Source organism: Strix aluco, chromosome 5 (genome assembly GCF_031877795.1).
Source record: "Strix aluco isolate bStrAlu1 chromosome 5, bStrAlu1.hap1, whole genome shotgun sequence".
In the NCBI taxonomy this organism is placed as follows: Eukaryota; Metazoa; Chordata; class Aves; order Strigiformes; family Strigidae; genus Strix; species Strix aluco.
In genome coordinates, this window is record NC_133935.1 from 32202157 (window position 1) to 32228549 (window position 26393).

Below are 26393 nucleotides of genomic sequence, written 5' to 3' on the forward strand. Positions count from 1 at the left end.
AGCTAGCTCAAAGAAAATTTCCCTCTCGAGTTTAGAGCAAATACTCACAATGCCTTGGCATTCCTCAATGGGCAATAATTGAGACTCGAGCAGGGAACTTCGCCCTGGCCTTCCGTCTGGAGCAGACGACACCTTAAGGGTTTGGTACCTGAGAGGCGTCCCAGCTCAGGGGAGATGCTGGTCACAGGCCCACTGCAATCCAGGAGAGCTCAAAGGGTCTCCCTGGTGGTCGCCATTTATAGGGTCCAAGATAATTGACTTTTGTCAAATACCTTCTGGTGCCTTCCAGTAGTTATAAAAGAATTTGATTAATGTGCAACTCTGTTATTGTTCCCATTTGACCACATCCCAGGCACAGGTGTGCCAGGCCCTTAGGAGTTGATGGGCCATTACAGCTGTTTCCGAGCAATCGGGAGGGGCAGGAGCCAGGCTCCTTAACATTATCAGTCCTTATCTCCACAGATTGGTGTATAGCTGGGGGGATGTGGGTAGAATCGCACCTAGCACCAAGCAGCTCAACAAAGGCGGGGGGGGGGGGGGTGGGGGGGGGGGGTAGGAACTGCACCACCACAGCATGAAATCTCAGAAACTGATCATATGAGGACAGCGGGAGCAGCAGCAGTAACTCATGTGGATTATTTACCGTGGGATTCTCAGGGCAGAGCAGAGTGGGAGGGAAGAAGCGAGTTCTCTGCCCTCTGCACCCTGCTTGCCTGGCAGCACTTAACCAGCACCCAGTGACACACTGGTGATGTCAGCAGTGCAGGACAGGGACAAGGGCATTGCTAGTGTGATGTTTGGTACCTGCCACGCTAAAGGCATTCCTCCCATCTAAAACCAAATCCTCACCCACTTACCAAGGTTTTTAGGAAACCGTGTGTGTCCTCTCTTATGTTTAAGACGTGCAGCTCCAGCTGTGCGTCTCTGCGGGGCTCACGTTGTTTCACGGACACCGTGTTGGCACCCACACGCTGATGGCTACTGGGTGTCAAATCCATCCATGGGGCTGAAGTGTTGGGTTTTGTTGGGGTTTTTTCGTTTGTTTTGTTGTTTACCTAAACTTCTGGGATTGAGAGCTAATCCAGAACTACGAGAATGGAGGGGGTGCGCCCACCGGGAGCGGGGAGCGGGGAGCGGGGCGCGGCCTCTCCTCCGCCCCTGGGTGGGACCGCCGTGAGGCGCCATGGCCGCTCTGCACCGCCGCCGTGGCGGGAAAAGAACTACAGCTCCCGTCGTGCCCCGCGGGGAGCGCGGCGAGAACAAACTCCTCGCTGATTGGCTCTCTTTTCTCGGCTCCCGCCAATCAGATGTTCCGCTGAGGAGGGGACGTGCTCCTCGCGCGTGAGGCGGGCTAGCAGCGTCCCAGGAGCCATGGAACAGGATCGTGGGGAGGTGAGCGGCGACGCGCTGGGGCTCCTGCGGGCCCAGAGCCAGGGCCAGGGCCGAGGCTCCTCCGGGGCCGGGGCTCCTCCGGGACCGGGGCCGGAGGGAGGCTGGCCGCTCCTATAGCCGCGGAGCTGCCCGCAGAGTGCTGGGGAAAGCCCTGGGATACTGGGCTGGGCCGCCCGCTGCCCTGAGGGAGGGCGAGAGGCCCAGGCTGTGTTAGCGGGGTGACGGCTGCGGTGTGGTACTGGGGGTAGCGGCTGCCCCTGGCCGGGAGGGGGCGAGGAGCGCTGGGCCGCCTCCTCCCGGCCGTCGTGTTGTGGTGGTGCCCGCTGTGGCCGCCAGCCCCGCCTCCGCGCTGCCGGGGGCCGGGCTAGTGCTGGAGGGGATGATGGGTCTGACCGGGGCCTCTGCCTCCCCCTTGTCTCTCTAAGCAAGATGCGAGTGGTGCTGTCCTTGCTTGTCAGCCCTGGGAACTTGTAGCATGTCCCAAGTTTCATTCGCGTTTCATGGAAGAGTAACGAGCCAAAGATAATCACTTTCTACGAGGAAGGAAGGTGTATCTGCCAGATAATGTTGAGAAAGAGATGAATGTGCTTTTTTTTGAGGAGTTCAGGCTTTCAGATGCCAGGAGTGCTGTCTGAAGATGTGGATCTGCAGGAGACCAACTCTGTCTTCAGGGAACAACCTGGGTACCTTGGGTCTGTTTTGTGTGAAAGCCAGGGAGGATGTGGTGAGGCAGAAGTGAGTGATGTCTGATTTTACTGTTCATGTGTCTATAATAATACCCAGGAGCCAGGGATCGGAGGGAATTTAGCACTGGAAGGTGATGGACTTGCTGCTGATCTTTTCTTGTTGCCTGCTTGGATGAACAATTGTATCCTGGTGCCTCGTGCGTGTGGCTCTTCCAGTCTACCTTTCTGTTCCATCACTCCCGGTGCTGATGATGACTCCTTGCTGCTCTTTCATGAGTTGCTAACACCTTTTCCCAGCTTAAACTGGAGTTCAGTTTAAGATTTTTTTTCTAGTCTGAGAAAGAGTCACTGGACTTCTGTACTCTTTCTTCAGTCGCTGCCTCTCTGCAATCTTGCTGTAACAGCAAGTACGAAGAGGTAGTGTAGATGTTTAGTTGTGGAGACATCTGGTTGTAGGCAAAAACTTCAACAAATGTTGTTCTGTCATCCTGCTGATGCAGCTTCTGAATGGAGGTCAGCTCTGGACTATGGAGTTCCCAAAGAACATGAACTTTCTCCAGAGTTGAGTTTGTCCTGCTGACATCCAGGCTGTATTGGTCTTGTGAGCTGTGGTGGCCAGAGTGTACAGCTTTGCACTCTGCGCTAGAAGTTTGCAGTGACTTTAATGTTGATGGTGTCTGCATTGCTGTGCTGTGCAACTATATTGGGAGAGACAGTGTCTGGGAAGATGCAGTCCCGTCTGTCTTCATCAGCATGGCAGTGTAGTTCCCTGTATTCTTTCCACATTCCTCCAAGTTTTTTTGTATGTAGCTGCAGCTCTATGGCTGTCTGTTTTCTCTTGGGTAGCAGAATGCAGCCTGTGAAATGTCTGTAAAGAGACCTGTTGTGGTGGTAATAGCTTCCCTGCTAGGGATTCAGACTCCCTCCTTTGGGGTTGTTATGTGGACTCATTGCTTACCCCAAGGCCTCTGCCTGGTCCAAGAGGCCCCCCTGGCAATGAAGGCAGGTTTGTTGTGGAGTGTGGTGTAAAATGTCTGTTTCAAAATAGACTGTCTCTTTTTTTCAGTCAGTGTCTACCTTGTGCCACAAAACTTCATCTTTGGAGCGGATGGAGGAGGAAGGCAATGAGGATGAGGAGGAGGAGGAGGATGAGTTGGACATCTTTGGGGGTTATGACAGCTTCCGGGGCTACAACAGCAGCATGGGCAGTGACAGCAGCTCCTGTCTGGATGAATCTAGTGATGATGAGGTGGCAGACCGGGAAGCTGGAGAGCTTCCAACCTCTCCTGTGCCCCAGCTGTCCACAGGCCGGCTCACAGAGGACAGTGGCTCCGAGCCAGGTACTGCACTGCCTGCATGTTCTACCTAAAGCACATGTACGATGGAAAGAACAAGGGCTGGGGGAGCTGAAGGGTGTATGGTCTTTGATTATGCTTTGGGAACAGCAATGGATTGAGAGTGCATTTTCTGGGCTACATGGGGGAGCTGCTATTTGTAAAGAAGGTTACTTGGGCTCAGTTCTGTCCTTGTAGTGCATTGACCCTGCCAACTGCTTACATTTTTGTGCCTTCCTTCTCTCAGCTGTGTGCGAGATGTGTGGGATTGTGGGTACCAGGGAGGCTTTCTTCTCCAAGACCAAACGTTTCTGCAGTGTCTCCTGCTCCAGAAGCTACTCCTCAAACTCCAAGAAGGCCAGCATCCTGGCCAGACTGCAGGTGAGTCAAAACCCTTCCTTCTTCCCAGCAGATAGAGAAGGATGTGCCAGTGCACAGGAGTGGGTGGTTGCTCTGTAGTTAAAGATCAGACTGCCATTACCAGTGGCTTGTTCTTCCTGCCTGAAGTCCCCAGAGAATGCATGCCAGCTGAAAGGTAGTGCTCCCTAGAAGCTGAGGAAGGGCATATTGATATTTTACCTGCTGTTTCTTCTTGTTCCTGTGAGTGTTGGTAAAAATTGTAGTAACCTGAAAATTGCCCAAGGAAGAGAGGCGTGCCCTGCTGGCCAGTTGCAGGGACTGGCTTCCTTTCCCGTGCCACTAATGTTCCTTCTTTTATAGGGGAAGCCACCAACGAAGAAAGCTAAAGTTCTGCACAAGGCAGCCTGGTCGGCCAAGATCGGGGCCTTCCTCCATTCGCAGGGTACAGGGCAGCTGGCAGATGGGACACTGACAGGCCAAGATGGTGAGTGTAGGTGAGGTGTGAGGAGGTGCAGCTGCTGGATCCACAGCAGCTGGGGACACCTGGAGGGCTGTAAGCTCTACAGTCCTCTTTTTCACCTCTTGTACGCTGCCTTGTACTGAAACAATGTGTGTGGATTGCTCTGACACAGGCTAGCGGGACAGAGGGCATGTCTCTCTCCCTCTCTCTGCTGGTGCTAATGGAGCCCTAGTGGGTTCCTGCTCATCCACTATCGCAGCCTCGTCCTCACTCCTCATGCAACTTGACCTGGAGTGTAACCTCTGTAGTCAGTCGCATGAGGTGCTGACTCTTCTGCTGGCAAAACTGACTTAAATGTGTCCTGCTGCTCCCAGCCATTTGCTGCCCCATTGCCTGTGGGGAGTTATATTTAACCCGAGTCACTCACTGATCAGCTTGAGGAACAGCCAGTCACTGCAGCTGAAGGAGTAGAAGCTGGTGTTCGGGCAAAAGTGAGCCCCAGCGGAGACTGATGCTGGAGTAGAGCTGTAGCCTTGGATCAGGCATGACCGTGGGATTAGTATCTCAGTGCTTCACTCTGATTTTCCCAACACCCTCTGGGGAAGCAAGTGCTGCTGATATGACCCTGCAGTGTCACCGCTGAGAGGCAAAGCTGCTAAGTGGTTTAGTGCTGACAGGATGCATTCTCCACTCTCTGTGGAGTGCTTGAGCCCTGGGCTGGATTTGACCCCTTTCCTTGCCCCTCCTGCCCCCCCCTTTTTCAAAAGCAAGTGACAGCAAGGGTTGATTAATAATATATTGTGCCTCTGGTGGGGCCTGGTCCCTGTGCACTCGTAGAATCTAGTTCCCCACCAGGGAAAATGCACTGGAATGCAGAGTCCCTGCGTGCTGGGGCAGAGGGCTCTGTCCCAGAGCAGGTGGCAATGTGGCTGCAAGCTGTAGTCCAGAGGTAACTGAGTATTCTGTGCCTTTTCTATAATCTCACCTGATTTTCTGCTTTCATGTCTGCTTATAGCACTTGTCCTGGGCTTTGACTGGGGAAAGTACCTGCAGGAGCACGGCTTCAAGGCAGCTCCTGTCAGCTGCTTCAAACACGTGAGTTCTTTGCTGTGCCTCGCAGTGTGCACAGGGCATGTTGTATTCATGGGGCCATGTACTCCTGTGACAAGTGGTGGGGAGAGGCCTGGGGAGCTGGTTATTGAGCCCTAGCTGATGCAAGGAAAGAAGTTGGGGCTTCTCACAGCTAAGAATGGGAGTCCCACAGAGGGACCAGGAGTTTTGGGGGAAGAAGCAGAGAGGGACTTGATAAAAGCACTGCTGGTGGTGATGGCCCAGTGCTGGCTGGGGACAGAATTAGTCATGACTGGGGGGGGATAGCAGAAAGCTCCCGGTTGCTTTTGCAGTTTGTGTGGGTGAGCACAGCCCAGGGTGATGTGCAGGGAGGAACTCAGCTTATGTGGGCCTGGCAGTAGCTGTCCCTCCAGCCTGTGTGGTTCCTATCACACTGATTTGCAGTCCTTGTGGTAGCCAAGGCAGATAGGTGGAAAAATGGCAGTTCTTAGGTATTATAGCATGCCCAGCCTCTCTGTATATTAAAACTCATTTGTTATGTTCCTTTTGAGTTGTGATCTGTGATAACACTAACCAAATTTTATTTTTCTTGAGGAAGACATGGCAATTTGATGGTTAGGGATTTTGATACCGTAGAAGAACGAGAGCAGCTACTTTGGGATAATAGGACAGCTGGCAGTGAAATACTTAAGTGTTGCTATGCAATGTTCTGCCTTTTGGGATCCTCTGTGAACACCCCAGTGAGATACTGGGACAGTTCAGTTGCATTTCAAGCTGTTGGTGCATATATATATATATATATATATATATATATATGAAGGGTAAGGTATGCAAACCTGGGCCTAAGGAGAAAGTGTAATTGCCTAAAACATATCTCTGAGAGTTAGAACAAGGGCCTGAGCCCCGATCTAACTGTCAACATCCCTCTCCCAACATGGCTGCCTCAATCCTTCAGGTGCCACTCTTTGATCAGTGGGATGATGTGGTGAAAGGTATGAAAGTGGAAGTGCTGAACAATGATGCCGTGCTCCCCAGCCGTGTGTACTGGATTGCATCCGTCATCCAGACTGTAGGTATGTCTCCAATGTAATTCCTGACAGCTGGGGATGGCTAACCTCTGAGGGAAGCTTTAGAGAGCAGAGTCTAGCTGGTCAAGCAAAACATCAGCTCTTTGGAGCTCTGCAGCTGCTGAGAGATTTTTGGAACAGGAAATACTACGGTGTAGGGGTGGGAGAAAACCAGTATCTGTTCCTCTTCTGGTTGCGGGGCTCTTTGCGAGGATGGTTCTGCCTCCAGAATGGCTGGAGAAGCTCTGATCACCTATGCAGAGCTCTGAAGGCCATGGTGTAGGGACTAAGCCTTTGGTGCCTGACAGGGAGAGGAGAAATTCTTGGTTTCTAATGCCTTTCTCTGGTTGTCTGCTCTATCCTGACAGGGTACAGGGCCCTTCTGCGATACGAGGGCTTTGAGAATGATGCTGGCCATGATTTCTGGTGCAATTTGGGCACAGTGGATATTCACCCCATTGGCTGGTGTGCCATCAACAGCAAAATCTTGGTACCACCACAAAGTGAGTGTGGGGCAAGAGGGGCCAGCATGTACCTGGGCATGGAGGAGCCTTGGTTTATGCCTAACACAGTGGGACAGGTGCTCCCACTGCATGTGGGACCACAGCTCCATTTGTGCTCTGAGTTACAAGGAATGGTTAATTCTTCAGGAAGCTGGAGACTGCTTGGACTGCTCCCTCTGCATCTCCCCTGTGGTTGACACTGGGGGTGCTGGATGCAGAGCTGGTGTCAGACCTATGGACAGAGGCTAATGCAGGTGGCTGTTCCTCCTTCTGACCCACATGGGGGCTAGGCTTAACTTGTGGGGGAACTCTTTGGTCCCACATCTTGGACAGTGTCTCTGGGGAGTGCAGTGGCTCCAGTCCCTGCTCAGCTAGCAGTTCAGAGAGGGATGCCAGTTTAGCAGAATTCTGGCAAGCTAAGATTTGCTTGGTATGGCTCACATGTTTTTGCTGTAATACCACTTCCACATCTAGATCAGTGGAGTTGGGTGTCTGTGTGGCCCAGGCTGTTCTGTAATGGTGATCCTTTGCAGCCAGTTGTGTGGGCAAGCTTGCAGAACAGGGTCTACGTGAGAGCAGGTACAGGATCTGAATGTGAAGAAGGCCTTTTAATGCAAATGGACTCTCAGAGAGGAAGAAAGGTGTAGTATGGTGCTGTAATTCCTGTGCTTTTTCCCTGTGTGTATGTAGCTATCCATGCCAAGTACACTGACTGGAGAAGTTACCTCATGAAAAAACTGGTGGGAGCCAGGACCATCCCTGTGGATTTCCACATCAAGGTAAATGTGGGAGGCTGTCATTTTATGTGTGGAAATGAAGCCAAAGCCAAGAGATATGCATGCAACACATCTCTTCTGGTTTTGATCTGTGCAACTCCTATGTGCCTGCTTGAAACTTGGGTAGGGTGGGGGCAGTGAGTGCTTCCCCATGCTCCTAAGATACCTGTCATGGTGCTGTGGGTAATGTCAGTCTCCATACCCTGTCAGCACAACTATTTCTTCTTTGGGCTTTAAAAGCTGTTGTCATGTAGTCTGCTGGAAAATACTGGGGGTGAGGTTTTCCCATTTGTGGAAGGGAGAGGCCAATGCCGCTCCAACCTGGCCTTTCTCTGCCCTGTTTCTGTTGTCCGGGAATGGCTCTGAGAGTCAAAAACCTTTCCCTTAAGTGTTGGTAACACAACAGCTTGCAGGGAGTGAGAGTTTCATGTAGCCCACCCTGAGGTTAGACCTTGCTGGGGAAAAGAGGCTCTTCTGTGGCTGGCAGCTTTGGGAACTACAGATAAGAAAGATGGTCCTAGAGAGTGCAGGCTGAAAGGCAGGTGATGGGTTTTCCTGTGTGCGAGGTAATTGGTGACACTGAGCTGGAGACCTTGATGTAGTTGCTATTTCCCTTGTTGCTTCTCAGAAAGGTGAGAGGATGTTTATAGCTGCTTGCTCCTGGGCCACAACTTGTAGCTGAAAGCTCATGCCATGGAAGGGAAGTGGTAGAGTGAGACACATGGTGTCAGTATCTTTCTCCCCTCTGCATCTCCATTCCCACCTAATGAACAGGAGGTGGAAAGGGAAGACATTACCTTAAAAGTTCTTCTGGATTCAGGTGTAGGCTGATTTGGGTGGCTGAGTCTGTTTTGAGCCGTGGTTCCTACTTGCTGCACACCATTCTGGGATCACAGTGCCAAAATGTCAGGTGTTCTGTAAACACCTCTGGGTATTTGTGGATGAGTAGGGCTAGGCTGTATCGGCAAACTGAAGGTCTCAAAAAAAAAAAAAAAACCCAACCAAACCCAAAAAAAAACCCCCAACAAAACAGTTAGAAGGCAGCCAGTGACTCTTTATGTGCCTGTGCCTTTGGGTCAGTCTGCAGAGAAACTCTGGCATTGGAGGTGGAGTTGGCAGATCATGTTGCTCAACCTCTGATCAGAGTAAAAAGGTAAAAATAAGGGCCTGACCTCTTTTAAAGTCAACTGAAAATCCTGTTGCCCTTTGGGAAGCTACACCTCTAACTGCTTCCAGCCTTGAAACCCTTACAGTCTCTTTCATGACTGAAAAAGGTGCACAATTCCTCACTTGGTTTTTTGGTGAACAGAAGTGACATCTGTTTCTTGCACTCAGAACATTCACACAAGGTGCTGGCTGAGCAAACTGCTGGGCTGGAGTGGGGGTAGCACTTATGGGGCTCCAGGACAGGGGAGACTTAGGGTGCATGTGTCCAACCATGCTGTCAAGCATGGGGCTGGCAGCTCCCTGTCCCCCTGCTGAACCCACTACCATGCATCTGTTCCCAGAGGTGTCTCCCAGCCAGACTTGGGCAGTGCAGGGGGTTGGCCAGCATGTCTGTGGGGAAAGCTCTTCTCTGAAGTGTTTGGAGAAGAAAAACACTGAGTGCAATTGATCTCACCTCTTCTGTTGGTTGTTGCCAGATGGCGGAGAGCATGAAGTACCCGTTCCGGCAGGGCATGCGCGTGGAGGTCGTGGATAAGATCTGTGTGTCCCGGACGCGCATGGCAGTGGTGGACACTGTGATTGGGGGCAGATTGAGACTCCTCTATGAGGATGGCTACAGCGATGATGACTTCTGGTGCCACATGTGGAGTCCCCTCATCCATCCTGTAGGCTGGTCACGGAGAGTGGGCCACAGCATGAAGAGGGCAGGTAGGGATCAGGCCCCCACAGGCATCTTCTGATTTGCTATGAACTTTTTGGACCCTGCTGTTTACACCAATCCTGACATGCTGGGAGCCAGGCCGTTGCCCCAGGATCTGACAGATGAAGTCTAAGTAGTCACATGTCTGCTGTTTTTTCCCCTGGATAAATAAAAGCGCAGCGATCTGCTGCCACAGGTCAGGACAGGGGGACTGTAGGGTTTCTTACCCAAAGCGGGTAGTCTATCCCTGCAGTGTGAGAATGCAGTTTGCAACATCACAGATGTTTATAGTCTTTTTGAGTCTCATGATGACTTCTGTAAGACTGGATGCCATCAGGTTATGTTTTTCTGGACTTCACAGAGAGGAATTGTTGATCAGCTTAAACTGGCAGAAAAAACCAAGACTCAAGCCCTGCTGATCATTGTGATTGTGCCTCCCTTCCTTGCTGCCTCTCCCTGGTGATTACAGCTGTAGGTAGAGGTGTTATCAGTAGTGCTCAGGAAGCTCAGCCATCTGCTTTTGAGCAGGCCCTGCTTCACAGCCCATGTTATGAGAAAGTGTAGAGGGACTGACCTGTTCTCATGGTCTTTGATCTAGGTCTTTTATAGCAGCTGAGCTCTCACCAGGGAATTAATAACTGCTGTGTTTTCTTACTGCAGTTGCTGCAGGTTTCTTACCTGTCTTTGTTTCTTCTATTCCTCACAGAAGAAAAACGAAGTGACATGGTAAACCATCCCACCTTCCGGAAGATTTACTGTGATGCTGTCCCCTATCTGTTTAAGAAGGTAGGACAAGTCTGCCTTTGTGTGTTGGCCACAGCAGAGGAAGCAATGATACTGCTTCCTTCTTTGGGCATATATGCTGCTGTGTGGGTTGTTGAGATTGGCTCATTTGTCTCTCTTGCAGCTATAGGGCAGTGGAGTGTTTGGGGTGTCAAGGCTGGGGTTGGGCAGGGGCAGGGCAAAATTGGAAGATTAAAGAACTAAAAGTAACAGATTGAGGGACTCCACTGAAGGTCAAGCTGTTGCTTGGAGCTTTGAGTTGGAGAGGAAAGATGATTGCATGGGAGAAACCAGTTCCAACAAGGAGCTGGACCATACTAGTAAGGACTGAGGTGAGAAGGAGGCTCGCTTTGCTGTGGAGCAGTGGCTGAGCCTGGCTCTCTGACTGACCCAGAGCCTTGGCAGGAGGTTGCTGACACAAACACAGCATCGGTTTGGCTGCCTCTTTGTATTTCTTGTAATATTTCTTCTATCCCCTCCCAACTTGGATTGAGCCAAGAAGCTCTAATCCTGTTTGCACTTGGCATACTTGGTGTCAGGGTGGGACTGTCCCATACCCCTAAAAGCACATGGTATACCAGAGTCTCCCTTAGGTACGAGCTGTCTATGCTGAAGGTGGATGGTTTGAGGAAGGCATGAAACTGGAGGCCATTGACCCCCTGAATCTGGGCAACATTTGTGTGGCCACTGTTTGCAAGGTAAGTTCAGTGTGTAGAAGTGGGTCTACTGTGAACCTGAGATAACCCAGTCTCTCCTCAGGTCTTTGCAAATGAATAAGACCAGGTAGGATTGTGCATGAGGGAGAGGAGAGGGCCGACAGCTGATGTGTGGAGGAAGTTGGGGTGTTGGAAGTTGGAGGTCTGAGAAGCTGATGAGACCCACAGTTGTCCATGTGTGCGTAAGCGGACAGCATGAAGATGAGCATGCTTGGTCTGCAAGCTAACTCTCCAGTGTGTGTGACTGACAGCCACCCTTCCTTCACCCTTGAGCATGCAGTAGGGAAGATTTGTTCTCCAGTTCTTGGTGTGCGTAGAGAGAGGCCTCTGTAGTGCTGCCTTGAGGAGAGAAAGGAGAGGAAGAGTTGTGACGTGACCTCTATGTGGGGAATGGGGTGTACCTGTATGGGCAGCATTTACTGGTGTAGGAAGCTGAGGATGGACATGTCTCCTGCAGCCTCTCTTGATGAGGTGGGGTAATGAGTTCTACTCCCGTACTAGTGTTGGGAAGTAAATTGCTTGGCCAGGTTTCCTCAGTGAGGTGAGTTGCATGTCCTAAAGTATAGCGTCGACTTGAGCTTTTACTGCTCCCTCAAGAAGCTGTTTGCCCTCGTAGAACCCAAGCAGAGGACTTTGACACTTGGGGTTTGGCAGGAGCGTACTAGGAAAGTTCTTTGTGTCTGTAAAATATTCCCTTCAGCCATTGCTTGGAAATGTGAAGCAGTTGGGGCAGACATGCTTGTCAGATTTGGTAGGCACCAATTACCAGTGAGTGACAGGATGGGACAAGTCTTGTTGCTGTAGGAAGTGGCAGGTCTGAAGGTGGTGCCTTTCCCTTCTGCCCAGTAACAAATGACCTGGCTGGTGTAGACGGTCTCTGGGCTGCCAATAAAGTCTGTTTCTGAGGGAGAACAGAGCTCCTGACCGTTTATGGCTGAGTCCTTTTCACAGGACTATTAGTGTTGTTCCCAGTCCTGCAGAAATTGCTGCTTTGGGGATTAGCTTGTGTTGTCTAACATACCAGGAGAAGCTACTACCTGTCCTGAAGCATATAATATTGCATTTTACTATCTAGTGGCAACTGTGATCCATCTGTGGGGACTCTTGAGGGGGATCCTTTGAGAGGAGAGGCTTTAGAGCAAGTGAAGCTCTACACTCATTCACTTCACTCCCATCTCAGGTCCTCTTGGACGGGTATCTCATGATCAGCATTGATGGAACCATGTCTGATGATGGCTCTGACTGGTTCTGCTATCATGCCTCCTCGCACGCCATCTTCCCTGTCAACTTCTGTCAGAAGAACAGCATTGAACTGACCCCTCCAAAAGGTGAGATTTGGACTCTGCCCTGGAGTACAAACCTGCATGCAGAATCTGCTGGGCGTTGCTTTTCTGAGAGATGTCAGGTTCAGATCAAGCAAAATCACAAGGTCCCAATCTGCCTGTTTTTCAGGGAGATAGGGCTGGTTCAGAGAGCCAGTCGATTTGAGCTCTGCCTGTATACCAAGTCTTGGTACTTTGTGGAAGGAAGTGACATCTCCAGAGGGCTTTATTGTCATGGTGGTTAGCTCCTGGTGGATCAGTGGGAGAGGAGTACACTCCTCAAACTGAACAGAATCAAAGGTTTGAAGGACAAGGAGGATGGGAAGGAATAAGTAGAGCCATTGCTGCGTGACTCAGTACTTAAAAGTGGTCAGAGTCACCTCTGTTCTTGTATGAATAAATCTGAGACCAATATTTCTGCAAGATCCTGAGAGGCAATCACCATTGGAATGTTTTTACTGCCTCATCTGGCCATACCCAAAAAGGCCTGCTCTGAATTTCTGTGTTGCAGCACCTCTGTGCAGTGCTATTCTGTCTTCCTTTGATGTTCCTGCTGGTGGGAGAAAGACTGGTCTTAGTGGTGTGTTTTGAATATAATTCTTCTGCCTGCTGCTTCTCCTCATCTTTCTCTGTGGTCTGGATATATGACTAACATGGATGATCAGAGTTGCAGCTTCTGTATTTGCCCTCTGGAGGGGGTGCTGGACTGCCATGGGATCTGTGCACTAGATTTTATGGCCAAGATCAGGCTGTACATGCTGGTTCATGCAATTACTTTGCAACCAGTTGCTATGCTTCCTTCTTGCCTATTCTGCCTTTTCCCCCAGCTCGTCTACGCAGTGACTGCCTTTTTCCCCTCTTACTGTTTCTTCCTGCTGCAGGGCATGATGCAAAGACCTTCAACTGGGAAAGTTACCTGGAAGAGACTAAAGCAAGACCTGTTCCAGCACGGCTCTTCAACACAGTGAGTGCTGCCAGGAAGAAGAGATGTGTAGGGGTGCTTACAGTCAGCAAAGAGGAGCACAAGAGCCCTGGCTGTCACAGAATGGTTGAGGTGGAAGGGACCTCTGGAGGTCATCTTGTCCAACACCCCTGCTCAAGTACAGTCACCTATAGCAGGTTGCCCAGGACCATGTCCAGATGGCTTTTGAATATCTCCATGGATGGAGACTCTACAAGCCCCCTGGGCAACATGTGCCAGTGCTCAGTTGCCCTTGCAGTAAAAAGTGATTCATGATGTTCAGAGGGAACCTCCTGTGTTTCAGTTTGTGCCCATTGCCTCTGGTCTTATCCCTGAGCACCACTGAGAAGAGTCTGGCTCCATCTTTGCACCCTCCCTTCAGACATTTATACACATTGATAAGATCCCCCCCAGCCTTCTCTTTTCTGGGCTGAACAGCCCCAGCTCTCTCAGCCTCTCTTTATATAAAAGATGCTCCAGTCCCCTCCTCATCTTCATGGCCCTTTGCTAGACTCTGCCAGTATGTCCATGTCTCTCCTGTACTGGGGAGCCCAGAAATGGACATGGCACTCCAGGTGTGGCCTCACCAGAGCTGAGTGGAGGGGAGGGATCACCTCCCTTGCTCTGCTGGGAATGTTCCTCCTAATGCAGCCCAGGTCACCATTAGCTGCCTTTGTCCCAAGGGCACATGGCTGGCTCATGTTCAACTTGGTGTCCACCAGGATCCCTAGGTCCTTTTCTGCCAAGCTGCTTTCCAGCCACTCGGCCTCCAACATGTGCTGGTGCCTGGGCTTGTTCCTTCTCAGGTGCAGGACTTTACACTTCCTTTTGTTGAACTGCATGAGATTCCTGCCAGACCATTTCTCCACCTTGTTGAGGTTCCTCTGGATGGCAACACAACCCTCTATATATCAGTCTCTCCTCAGTTTTGTACCACCAGCAAATTTGCTGAGTTTGACATGACACTGTCACATTATCCAGATAATTAACAAAGATGTTGAACAGGATTGGATCCAGTATTGACCCCTGGGGTACACCACTAATTACTGGCCTTCAGCTAGACTTCATGCCTCTGGGCCCAGCCACTCAGCCAGTTTTCAGTCCACCTTGCTGTCTCCTCATCCAGCCTATACTTGCATCAGCTCCTCTATGAGGCTCTTATAAGAGACATTGTCAAAAGCCTTCCTGAAGTCAGGATAGACAATATCCAGTGTCTCTACTGGGCTGCTCTTTGCTGTCAGCACTTCTAAGGAGACCCCAAGGCACAGGAGTATGTATTCTCTAAGTAAAGGCCCTTTTTGGCTAGTCAGGACAAGCAGCATCATGCCCTTGTGGATGTAATGGTATCTTGGTCCCTCTGAGTGTGACCTGTGATCCTCTAGTGTTTCCAGGAGCTTCAGGCTCCTGGTGGGTTCTGCACCGCTTACTGCCTGTGGACGTGTGGGTGGAGGGGGTCTGCTTTGCATCAGCAACACTGCTGCAGCACCTGGGCCTGTGCTGGTCTTTCTGATTTCCCAGGGCTATCTCAGGCTAACAGGTTTGATCTGGTGTCCCTTAACTGCTGCCTGCTGCTCCCCTAGGTCAGGATCATGTTTCCAAAGGCTGGGCTGAGATTCCTTAAGGACACAGCTCACCCTGAATCTGGTCATGTGTACCCCCTTCTGGTATCTGCCTGGCTGGTTCTGTTGCGTGTCTGTGGGCTTGTTCTCTCTCTGCTTACTTTAAGCTGGAGACAAGCCTGTTCTAGGGTGCTGGTGGCCAGATGTGGGTTTGGACTGGGTACAATGGCCTTGGGTTTTCTTTTCTTTTCTTCTGCACCCAGGACTGCCCAAACCATGGCTTCAAGGCAGGCATGAAGGTGGAAGCAGTGGACCTGATGGAGCCCCGACTCATCTGCGTGGCCACAGTGAAACGTGTAGTCCACCGTCTCCTTAGCATCCATTTTGATGGCTGGGACAATGAGTATGACCAGTGGGTGGACTGTGAGTCTCCAGACATTTATCCTGTGGGGTGGTGCGAGCTGACAGGCTACCAGCTTCAACCACCTGTTGTTCCAGGTGAGTAAAGATTTTACTGTGGTTTCTAATGCTAGAGGCAAAGGTTTCCTTCCTCCTGCTCTGTGAGTGGCTCCTCCTTTTTTTGGGCCTTGTAGGGAGGAGAAAATTGCCTCCTTGATTTGCGCTGGCTACCATAGGTCCTCCTCTGCTGCCACACATTCTAGCAGCTGGCAGAGGGAGGAGGAGTCTGTGGTGGGAGAAAACAGCCTGAGATTTGAGGTTGGCTCTGTTTTCCCTCTGTTCCCCCACCTGCATACCAACAGAGAATTGCTCCTGATGAAGTCGGGCAGAGTTCCAGGCGGTCCTGTCCCTGCACAGCTCCCTTTTACTAAGCGTACCTACAACCTCAGCCAGGTAGCAGGGGGAGCTTGGCCCCTGCTCCCTTTTCTCATCAATGCACTGACTCTGTCTGTAAAAGGCAAGAGCATCCCTCTCAAGAGTTTATTCCTTCCCTTGTCACAGGGAGGCCACTGCCTCACCTTTGCAGATGTTTTCCTTCTTGTCCCAAGCTACGACTCTTGTTTCTTTACTGCCCCTGCCAAATCTCTACTGGGCCTCTCTCCCCTATGCTGCCCCAGTCTGCCGCCCTGGGCCCTCGCCTGGAAGCACAGGCAGCAACTGCGCTAGAGCCTTGCTTTCCCCTCAGCTGGTTGTCTTGGGAAGAGGGCGTTGGCTCGGGGGGACGGGTATATCTTGTTTCTCGCTTATGTCACTTCATCCCAGTTACCTACTGGTTATGGGACTTGGCTTTCGTTTCCCTCTCGTCTCCATGACAGAGCCCACAACTCCAGTGAAGGCCAAGGAGGTGCCCAAGAAGAAGAGGAAACCCTATGGAAAGAAGAGTGAGTGATGTTTGATTAGCGCCCTCCCGCTCGCTCGCAGGCTGGGCCCAGTTAGAGGAACTCTGTCCATGTCCCATCAGAGCAGGAGAGAGAGGCTTTGTCTTGTTGTGGATGCCCTCAGTCACCTGTGGGTTTGACAACACAGCTTCATCTTTCTTAACTGCCCTATTACCTGAAAGAGCAGAGCTCTGTGTGTGGGAAGGATCTGTTTTGTAGTCTGTTTTCTGTTGGCCAGGGTATAGATGGCACTTGCTTCCAGCTGTGAGGTTGTGTTACTTACCCTATTGTGTCCATGGTCAGAGGGGGATTGTCTGTTGCAGCTGGAGGGTAGCTGGAGAGCAACCCTGCCTGCTTTGTGCTGAGGGAAGGAAGGCCTTAAGATGGCTGAAGAGGCCAGTAGTGGGGCTGGACCATGTTATTGTTCCATTTTGTCATTGTCGTCATTGTTGCAGTAGCTGTGGCAAATCATGTGTAGACAAGCAAGAAATTCCTTTCTGGGGGGTGGAGAGGAAGGGACATCTAAAGAATATAAAGACGTTCAACCTAAATAAAACGTCAACTAGAAATGAAAACATTAATGCTACAATGTCCGTGCCTTGCAGCCAACATGCCCATTGCCTAGGACTAGACCCAGACAGGTAAGCAAACCTGACTCCAGACTGATTTCAACAGGACCTGCTCCTTGGAAGTTAAGCACGTGCTGAAGTGCCTTGCCTTTAATGAAGGAGAACACGGAGGGGCATATTTTGAGATGACTATAGAGTTTTTCTCCAGTAGGCCATTTCTGTTGAGTTACCAGTTGGCAGCTAATGACCGTGTAGCTTGCTGGTCAGTTGTGCTGGTCCCTGGCCTGTGGTTTCTCAGTGGAGCAGGGTTGCTGATTTTTCTAGGCGAAAAGAAACACACTTTCCCCCATGCTCTGTTATCTCTTTGTTAAGGAAAAAAGTTACCTGCCAAAACCTGCAACATGAAACAGACTGTCAAGAAGCCTACCCTGAAGACAAAACGAGAAGCAAAAGCTGCCAGCAAGGCTTTGCCAGAGCCAGCACCTGATGAGAGTAAGGCAGTGAATTAATCTAACCAGCAGCCACATGCAACTCTAATACACCCTGCATGCCACTGGCCCCCCGCCCCTGAGGCCTGGGCTGCCTCTTGGCACGGGTCACGGGTGCCCCCAGGTAGGGAAAGGCAGCACTGTGACAAATGTCCTTCCCCACTCCTCCGGAGATAGAGAGAGTGGATGAAAGCCTTTGCCTGCTTTTCCTGGGAAGGTTTATCTCCTGAGAAGGTTTGGTGGCACCAGGGTAGATAGCTTGATACTGCTGATGCCTGTTGAGGGTCTGCCTGCCCGACCGAGCAGCCTGGTTCTGCGAGGTCAGGGAGGAGAGATGAGATGGACATGTCGGAGGTGTGCTGTCACATCCCAGGCCCCATAAGGCTGCCGCAGCATGTGAACACAGCCCATTGTGCTGAGCACCAAGAGGTGTGGTGACCAGAAGAGCATCTGACAGCTGGGTCACCTGCTAACCCTGGGTGAGGTGCTTTGTGCACATGGGGGTGGAGCTTCATGAAGGTCCCTGTTGCTCCCAGAGGTTTCATTTCCCCTGTGGGAATCCAGGCAGGTAAGAACGGACCGCACTACCTTTTCCTGCGTTGGCCCTAGGAGAAGTTGTTCTTGGGAGCAGGCAGCTCAGTGTTGCCAGGGTTTAATCCCATCCTGATCACTGCTGTGACCATGGATAGATCTGTGCTGGCAAGACAGGGCTGCTTGTGCTAAGGGACCCTCAAGGAGGGGGCTGGGAACATGGGGCATTTTGAGTGTCTGCATGAACAGAGCTACTTGTGGGGTGCTGCATGTAGAGCCAAGCAGCATGGGTTGATTTTACTTATGTATTTTTCCCTCCCTCTTTCTGTCTGTTGCTAGTCATTGCAGTGCAGGTGAAAGAAGAAACCATTGACCCCTCGGTAGAGTTTGGAACCACAGAGCTTCCTGTTCCCATCAGCAGCATTAAGCAGGAGGTCTCAGACTGATCCTGGAGTATCCCCCAGCTGCCCACAGCAGCCTGCGCTTCACCTTGTGGCTCTCTGGAGAAGGCCCTAGCAGAGGAAAGCAGAAGACTAAAGGGGCCTTCCCTTTTTGAGGCAGACCACCCTGCAACGTCACAAGTCTGCTTTCCTGGTATGCAAGAAAATTTCCCCCAGACTTGTCATTTTAAGCCCTGGGAAACAGACTCCAGAAAGGCCGCAGGCGTGCTGAGGAGCATGACCAGGGTGGCTGCTGGGGTTGTGTGTGCCAGACTTTGAAGGCACCTTTCTGAGAAGGAGCTCCCAATGGGGAAGGAGGCTGCCAGAGCACGAAGGAGCAGTTTGGGTTCTCGGCTGTGGCTGGTGGTGGCGAGCTGCAGTCTGAGATGATGTGTGCAGGTCACATGCGTCAGGAAATTGTCTGCCCTCGTAGGACATTGGTGCCGTGCTCCCTGGTCTAGGCCCTGCAACCCCAAAGAAAGTCAGGACAGGAAGGGTGAAAAGTGAAAATCAAAAAGGGGTGATGATGCCTCTTGAGGGAGCAAGAGACCTTTTTGAGTGTCATCACTTCCTGCTTTTGAACCCAGAACTGCAGAGGAGTTTGAATTTTTAATTTTTTAGGAGTCCTACTGTAAATTTGATTTATGTACCTTAAAGCCCTGTGAATTAAACTTGAAAAAGCCAAAAGCTTGTGAATTGCTTTCTGGGTCACCAAAATACCAGGGTTAGCCAAGACAGGGAGGAGAAGAGAACTGTAAGTGGATAGGTGTAAGTAAACAGTGTTTTGGGGTGTTTTGGGTTTGGGGTTTTCTTCTGAGGCGTACAACAGGGTTTCTTTGGGCACTCACCACTATCTACTTGCCAGTTCTGCATAAGGGTTGAGTATCACAAGAGCACATTAGATAACTTAAGGCAGGGGATGCCATTTGCTGTTTTAGGGCAGAACTGTAACATTCCTCTTTTCCCCCAGACTGGCCATCAAAGTTCAGGACAGAAATCAGAAAGGTCAGTATGGCAACAGTGATGAGAAACAGTTTAAATCTCCTGTAACAGGTTCCTGTGAACTTTCTGCAGGTGAGGAAGTGCCCAGCCTGTCAGTGCCACTGCAGGGCCTGCCCGGCTGTAGGGCAAGTGCCTTGTCAAACCCTATGGGGAAATGGTGGCTGCCCAGGACCCTGCCTTGGCCATGAAATGGCTGCCTTGGCCACGAAATGGCTGCCTTGGCCATGCTTCCCCACAAGCTTCCAGGCAAAAGCTTGTGATGCCAAAATAGTTCCTGCTTCATGATGAAAAAAAACATGCTGGCAAGCTGTCTAGAAAACATGGGACAGAGACTGGGAGTAATTAACACAGTCTTCCTCTTTTCCCTTCTAAAGAAGCAAATGAAGCCTTTAAGAGGAAAGGGAAGAAAGGGCAGTGGGGGAGCAATGAAACAAGTGGAAAAAGTGGAGAGGATCTGTGTCAAACCAGGCGGAAGAACTGTGCCATCCCAGCTCATCCTTAATTGACCCCCTGGGAGGGCCCTGGGCTCCTGAGGAAACTGTGATGGGGTAAATGTGGAGGGGTGTGGGATTTTTCATTGAAGGTGTGTAATGGGGCTTCCCTGCCCACCTGCCTGTGGCTGCTTGCCTGGCCTGGCAGCTCTGCCTATCTCCAGCTTGCAATAGATGTTTTAATGCAGGAGAATCTCATTTCAGGGCAAAGCCATTGCATTTCTCCCTTCCCCTCCCTCTTGGGCTGCCGCCTTTCCCCAGCCTTGCCAAACAGCTGGCCTTGTAGGGCCACCTGTCTTTTTAGGATGGTAATTTCCAAACACCTTTGACTTTCTTCCTCCTGTTTTTTTCTGTAACAGTTCCATGCCCCACATCGTCGTTTAATAGCTAGAAGTGGTTATTTTTAAAGCCTCCTCAATTTGAACAAACTTCTGACTTTAAAATGGGGCCTGGGGGACCCAACCTGGGCTACCCAACAGGGAATAGGTTGGGCACATCACTTACGATGGGATCACTTACAGGATCAGTGATCCCATTCCACCAATCGGACCACTGATCAAATTTTGCAGGAAATAAAAAGGTTTTGATCTGCTTATGTTTTAATTGTGAGGAGCTGCTGGGAATTCAGGCAATGTGTTCACTGATGATAATTTTTAAGTTTTCTGCTCTAAGACTTGAGCCAGTGCAGGATCTTGCGCTGGTGCTGTTTGCAGTCCCACTCAGGGCTCTTCAGTCGTTTCTGAAGCTGTGAAAGCACAGTGCTCTTAAAAACAGACTTGTGGATTCCAGCTTTTCCACATGGCTGGAGGGAGCCTTGGGAAGAAAAAGCAAGTATTTGGCTTGTCTGTTTGAGTCATCAAAGCATGCTGCAAACACTAGGAAGCTTTTTGCACCAGTTCTTTCCAGGGTCCTGCAAAAAAAAAAAAAACCACCTGCATCTTTGACAAATTGGCATTGCTTTGGTGGCACCAGGCTCTCTCCTTTGCACCTTGTGCAAGATGCATGTCACCGCAGTGGGGACTGGTCTAGAAAAACTGCTCTCACCAGACTGTAGGTACGGCCCTCTGGCATCCTGCACACATTTCCTAAGCTCTGCTCTTCTTGAAGCCTCTGGCTGGTGATTTTCCTGATCTCTTTTTCTTGCTGGGCTTGCTTGCGGCCTTGGTCTTGTCAGGACGGGCTCCCCCAGCCTTGCCTTGGCCCCAGCCAGGGCAGGTTTGGAAAGTGGTGGAAAGCTTCACCTTCAGCCCCTGGGCTTCTGCAGGGGACCCACAGGTAGCCCCTACACGGAGGTTGAGTTTGTCGATCCACCTGGAAACATGGCAGGAGATCAGGAAAAGGAACAGGAAGGGGCAAAGGGAGAGGCAAAACTCTGCCTGTGAGTGGGTGTGGGTCACTTTAAAGCCAGGCCAGGTTGCTCAGGGTCTCACCTGGGTGACTCTTGAATATCTGAGAATCTCCCTACCCCAGCACGTGGCTGCTCTCCCTACACCAGGAAAGCCCAGGCTATTTCCCTCCTTGCACATAGGCACATGCTCCATCTTGCCACTGTGGGAGAAGACCCAAAACAGCCAGTGTGCTGTGGGCTTGTGCATCTGGCACGGCAAGGTCCAGCTGTTCCCCTGGGGCTGTTCCCCCCTCACAGCACTCACCTGCGCAGGGGAAGGAGCTGGCAGTCACAGTGGAAAGGCACATCCCTCAGGTTGAGGATCTCCAGCCCTGTGAAGCTGCTCATGTCAGGGATGTTGCTCATTTTGTTACTCTCCAGGTAGAGGCTTCTGATCTTGGGACCGAGGCCAGCAAAGGCACCGGGGGAAATCTGCAATGAAGGGAGGGTGAGTCAGGGGTGGCTGGATGTGGGCAGGGGAGCAAATCTCTGCCCCTACACAGCCCGGGGAGCTGACACAGCCTGTCTTGAACCTGGCAGCCCCAGGGAAGAGCTGTTCTAAGCAGCAGCACATGTGCTAGGGGACTGTTAATTAACTCAACCAGTTCTGGCCACATTTTGGACTCACTAGACCCTCCTCAGTCTTCCTGGAAGGAAGGTGACACACAGGAGGTCTTAGAGCAATCCCTGGGTGCTGTTAAAGGTGGATGGTCCTTATGAGAGTGGTACTAACACCACTTTCTTTAGAGGCTGGAGGAATTCAGGGTAATGGTGGTGAAGAGTCCTGCAGGACAGCTCGTAATAAGAGCAGGAGAAATAAGACAATGGCTGTGGGAAGGGCGTGGTTTGGAGAATGGTCTGGACCCCTCTGAAACTGGGTGTGCTTAAGGTCTGGAGGGAGCGAGGCTGTCCTGGGGAGCTGGGGGACAGGTTAGAGCAAGACAAAGCTCCAGCTGGGCCCAAAGCAGCCTCTCCTCCCAGCCAGGCTATGGAGCATCTCCTAAAGCCTTTGGGAGTTCAGGACATCTGTTTGGATGCCCCTAGTAGGGGCCACCAGCCCTGGTCCCTGGAATGAGATGGATCTATGGCTGTGCCCTGTGGTGCCCCTGCCCCCCACGGGTCCCCAGCCACACGCACCCGCTCCAGGCCCATGTTGTCCAGGTAGAGGTGCTGCAGGCTGGAGGCCACCGGCAGGAAGGCACCTTCCCCCACGTGCTTGATGGGGTTTCGGGACAGCTTCAGCTCGCTCAGGGAGGGCAGGCCCTGCAGGGCCGCTGTGGGCACCTCTACCAGGCGGTTTCCCTCCAGGTGCAGCTTCTCCAGCATCTTGGCAGGAGCTAGGGCTGTGGGAGCGACGCGCCCGATGGCGTTCCCAGAGAGATAGAGCCAGCGCAGGCCCCCAGCCCCAGCCAGGTCACCCTCCGCCAGCTCCTCAATGGCGTTGTGCTGCAGGTGGAGGGAGATGAGGTTGGGCAGGAGCTGGAAGGCACCTGCGGGCAGGCGGGTGAAGGTGTTGCGGTCCAGGTCAAGGTAGGCCAGCCGCGGGGCCCCCTTGAAGGCGGTGGCAGCCAAGGTGGAGAGGCAGTTGTTGGTGAGGTAGAGGTACACCAGACTCTCCAGCCCCCGCAGTGCCCCAGGGCGCAGCGTCCTGATGCTGCAGCTCTGCAGGTGGAGGGACACCAGCTCCTTCAGGCCAGGGAAGGCACCCGGTGGCACCGTCCCAAACGTGTTTCGGCGCAGGTCGAGGAGGCGGGTGTCCCCAGGAAAGCCCTGGGGGATTTTCTGTAGGGCCCTGTTCTCGCAGGACCCATGATGGAAATCGGGGGAACAGGTGCATCCCTGGGGGCACTGCCCACTGCCCGCCGCTCTCGGCTGCTGTGACGGTGTGGTGGGGCTGGGGGGCGGCCGAGGGTGACTGCATCTCATCTCTTGGGGCCTCAGGGAGTCAAGGGGCCGGCCGCGGAGGGCAGGGGGTGCGGCACAGGCCCCCTCCACCTGCACCCGTGCCCTCGCCAGCCAGTCGTGGAAGGGGCGCAGAAGGCAGGAGCAGAGCAGGGGGTTCCCAGTCAGGCTGACCCTCACCAGTGCCCTGACGCCGGCCAGGGGTGGCAGCCCCTGCAGCTGGTTTTCACGGAGGTCCAGTGTGCGCAGCTGAGGGCTGTGCGCAAAGGCGTTGGGCGCCATGTCCTGGAGGGAGGCGTGGTCCAGGAAGAGGTGCTTCAGGGAGGCCATGGCCAGGGCCTCTTCGGCCACGTAAGTGATGGGGTTGTGGCCCAGGTCCAGGCGGGTGGCCTCATCCAGCCTGGCCAGGGCCTCGCCAGGCAGTGCCTGCAGCTCATTGTGGTCTAGGCTCAGTCTGCGCAGGGCAGGCAGGGTGGCGAAGGCCTCGCTGCCCAGCACATGGAGAGCATTGTGGGACAGCCGGAGCCACCTGAGGGCCTGCAGACCCTGGAAGACCATGTCTGGGAGGTAAACCAAGGCATTTCCCCTCAGGTCAAGGATAGCGAGGGACCCCAGATGGCCGAAAGCACCCGGCTGGATCTCCTCAATGCGGTTCCCCTCCAGGATGAGCTGCTGGAGGGAGGAGAGCCCGTCCAGGGACTCCTGGTAGAGGAGGGTTATGCCATTGGAGGCCAGGTTGAGGTAGACCAGCCTCCCCAGCCCTCGGAAAGCTCCCTCCTCCAGCCTCTCCACCTTGCAGCGCTGCAGGTCCAAGTGTGTGAGGTAAGGGGTGGCAAGGAAGGCTCCCACTGGGATGACTGTGAAGCTGTTGCCCCGAAGGTCCAGTTTTTTGGTGAGCTGTTGCAACAAAAATAAAACACTGCGTTATCCCAGGGCTGCCCTCCCCACCTCCTCTTCCCCCTGTCCCCTGCCCCTCCCTTCACCCACCTGTGGGATGGTGCCGGGCATGGCCGTCAAGTTCCCATTGAGGCAGAGGACATGGGCACGGAGGTTGTCACAAATGCAGGGTGCAGGGCAGCGGGTGGCAGCCGTCCCCCCCAGAGCCAGGGCCACCATGAGCAGGAGGAGCCCCCAGGACAGCTTCATGGCGGGGGGCACCTGCAGCTGGGGAGAGACAGCAGTGAGGCCAGGAGAGGGGCCAAGCTCCTGAGTGTCCCCAAACAGCATCACCTACCAGCACCAGGTGCCGGGGGGGGACCAGTGCTGTGACCTAGTGGGGCAGGTCTCACCGTCTCTTGCTCTCACACCATGATTTTACAGGTTATAAATGAGGAAGAGAGCAGAAGAAGGAGAAAAGAAATATTTAGAATGAAAAGCGAAGGTCACAGGTAGCAGGTCTCTGTTCGGAAACAGCTTTTACCTGGGTTAGCTAAACTCCCTGAGGGACAGTTGGGAGCACCTCTGAGGGGCTTGGCAGGAACATTGCAACACTCATGGGGAACTGGCTTGGAGCACACTACCTCCCCCACCCCAACCCTTTTTATTCATATATCATTACCATAAAATTGTCTTGATCTGTACAAGGTATCAATATTCCTTCTACAATTGAGATTTGGTTTTTTGTAAGGCAAGTAGGTACTCATGGGGAACTGGCTTGGAGCACACTACCCCCTCCCCACCCAGGAGACATGATCACACTGGCTTTCAGAACTGCTACCTTTCTTTTAATTGCAAATGTCTCGTCTCTGCTATCCTGGCCACCTCCTAGCTCTGTGCCTCCCACCCTGCAGGCTCCCTGCTTCCACCACCACCATCCCTCACCCCCCCCCCCCCCGCTCCCATGCTATTCATAGCAGGTTTTGGAATAGATCTCCACTGTTTAGCTGCAGGAAGGACCAGTTGGTTTTGGCCAGGCAGGAGCGAGTGCCTGGGGTGGAGGTGCCAGAGAGGGACCAAGGCTGGGGTGAGCACAGAGAGAGCAGCGTGGCTGCAGGTATGGCCAATACAACCCCCTTAAGTTCTGGGGAGCAGCAGCAGTGGGGTCTGCAAGGCTCAAACCCGTGGAGCCACCATGGTGCCCATTCGCTTGCCTGCCGTGGCTCATGGTCCCACTCTGCCCTCTTGCCGCCGCCACAGCCAGCTCTGCCTCAGCCCACAAACACACCGGGGGTCACCCCCCGCATCACCCCCAGCCACCGGCAAGTGCCACTAACGCGATGCCTCCCCAGCTCAGCCCCCCTGCCCCATCCTGTGCCTGGGCGCTGCCACAAGCCAGGCACCACCCTACCACCCCAACTGCACACCTGGGGAGGGGTCATGCACCCGGGGGCTGGAGGGTACCTGCTCCTCAAGAAGCGGCAAAAAAAAAGAGGGGGAATTCTCCCCGCCGTCCAACAGCTGCCAAGCTCCTGCGCTGGTGTTTGCTTTCCTTGCAGAAGCGAGAGCTGAATGGGCCCCTTTGCGTTGCTTTCCCAGCAGCGCTCACCGGACGGAGCCAGAAATGCGGGAGGAGGAGAAGAAGGGGGGGGGGGGGGGGAGGCACCCCTGAAGAGAGGGCAGTGACCCAGACATCGCCTCCCCCTCGCCTCGCAGGGGGCCAGGAGCACCGGGGCAGGAGAGTTGAAGTCTGGCATGTTGCAGCGCCAGCCCAGCCACAGCCCATGTGGGCTTTGCACTCACTGTTTCCCTGTCTCTGCCTTTCCATTTCTGGCTAAGTCACAGGAGCTATGGAGGTGCAGGGCAGAAAGGTGACATCCAGCCAAAACTGTGGAGGTAAGCCTGAGCAAAAGGGAGGAGGCAGCTGGCAAGGCAGGCTGCAGGGCTGTGCCACATTTACAGCTCTTCAGTCTCCTAATTTTGCATCTCTGATAGGGGGAATATAAACCATTGTAGTCAGAGAACATAAGAGAAAAGAACTTGTGCAAAGACAAGGGGTCTCCACATTGAGAAACACCAAGTGTCAATAAAGTTGCTAGGTTACTATCTCTCGGGTCTGAGCAGAGACTTCCTCTAGCCCTTGAAGAGACATAGGTAAGAGAGAAATCCCCCGGAATTCCGGTACAAGCTGACCCAGGGGTTCAGATGAGGAGCAGAGAACAACTGAGACTGCGCAGAAGGACAAGGTGAAAAGTTCATTGGTGAGGAAGATGAGGTACTTCATCAACGAGACCCCCGCCCAGGAATTTACGACCACTGCCCAGGACCTGAGGAGCCCAGGACACATGGGCAGGAGGGAGGAACCTAATTACCATACGAAGCGGGGATAGATCATAAATATATATAGGCACTTCATAAATAAACAATACTTTGTACCATATAAGCAGGTCAAAGGCTACGGGAGGGCACACATGCCTGTGGTGGAGCGATCCCCCGTGCGTCCAGCGCTGAAT

At 52.7% G+C, this 26393-nt stretch overlaps 2 protein-coding genes across 4 annotated transcripts; one reads left to right on the plus strand and one right to left on the minus strand.

Moving 5' to 3' along the window:
- The first annotated feature begins 1303 nt into the window (after positions 1-1303).
- On the plus strand, positions 1304-18909 carry L3MBTL2 (L3MBTL histone methyl-lysine binding protein 2). Of its 3 annotated transcripts, none has more exons than XM_074826758.1 (17): positions 1304-1392; positions 3145-3418; positions 3660-3793; positions 4133-4256; positions 5248-5327; positions 6259-6376; positions 6739-6873; positions 7564-7652; positions 9293-9524; positions 10223-10302; positions 10893-10997; positions 12196-12343; positions 13219-13301; positions 15121-15355; positions 16132-16197; positions 17136-17255; positions 18122-18909. In XM_074826758.1, the coding sequence occupies exons 1-17, from the start codon at positions 1372-1374 to the stop codon at positions 18226-18228; spliced, it is 2151 nt and encodes a 716-aa protein (XP_074682859.1). In that variant the 5' UTR covers positions 1304-1371; the 3' UTR covers positions 18229-18909. The 3 variants fall into 3 exon arrangements, with proteins under 3 accessions (XP_074682859.1, XP_074682858.1, XP_074682856.1); XM_074826755.1 differs by lacking the exon at positions 1304-1392 and adding an exon at positions 1417-2127; XM_074826757.1 differs by lacking the exons at positions 1304-1392; positions 16132-16197 and adding an exon at positions 1416-2127.
- Positions 18910-20296: 1387 nt separating this feature from the next.
- CHADL (chondroadherin like) lies at positions 20297-25486 on the minus strand. The gene is made up of 4 exons (XM_074826759.1): positions 23992-25486; positions 22240-23901; positions 21368-21534; positions 20297-21026 (listed from the first exon to the last, which is right to left on the minus strand). The coding sequence occupies exons 1-4, from the start codon at positions 24229-24231 to the stop codon at positions 20801-20803; spliced, it is 2295 nt and encodes a 764-aa protein (XP_074682860.1). The 5' UTR covers positions 24232-25486; the 3' UTR covers positions 20297-20800.
- Between the last annotated feature and the right edge of the window lie 907 nt (positions 25487-26393).

What these genes read in the sequence shown, in the direction of transcription:
- L3MBTL2 (XM_074826755.1), top strand. Translation starts at nt 1,975, where the DNA reads ATGTGCTTTTTTTTGAGGAGTTCAGGCTTTCAGATGCCAGGAGTGCTG. An exon ending in ATCCGTCATCCAGACTGTAG is followed by an intron (nt 6,377 to 6,738) that starts GTATGTCTCCAA and finishes CTATCCTGACAG; the next exon opens with GGTACAGGGCCCTTCTGCGA. An exon ending in AGAGCCAGCACCTGATGAGA is followed by an intron (nt 17,256 to 18,121) that starts GTAAGGCAGTGA and finishes GTCTGTTGCTAG; the next exon opens with TCATTGCAGTGCAGGTGAAA.
- CHADL (XM_074826759.1), bottom strand. Translation starts at nt 24,231, where the DNA reads ATGCTGTTTGGGGACACTCAGGAGCTTGGCCCCTCTCCTGGCCTCACT. An exon ending in ACAACATGGGCCTGGAGCGG is followed by an intron (nt 21,535 to 22,239) that starts GTGCGTGTGGCT and finishes CCTTCATTGCAG; the next exon opens with ATTTCCCCCGGTGCCTTTGC. An exon ending in CAGCTCCTTCCCCTGCGCAG is followed by an intron (nt 21,027 to 21,367) that starts GTGAGTGCTGTG and finishes CCATGTTTCCAG; the next exon opens with GTGGATCGACAAACTCAACC.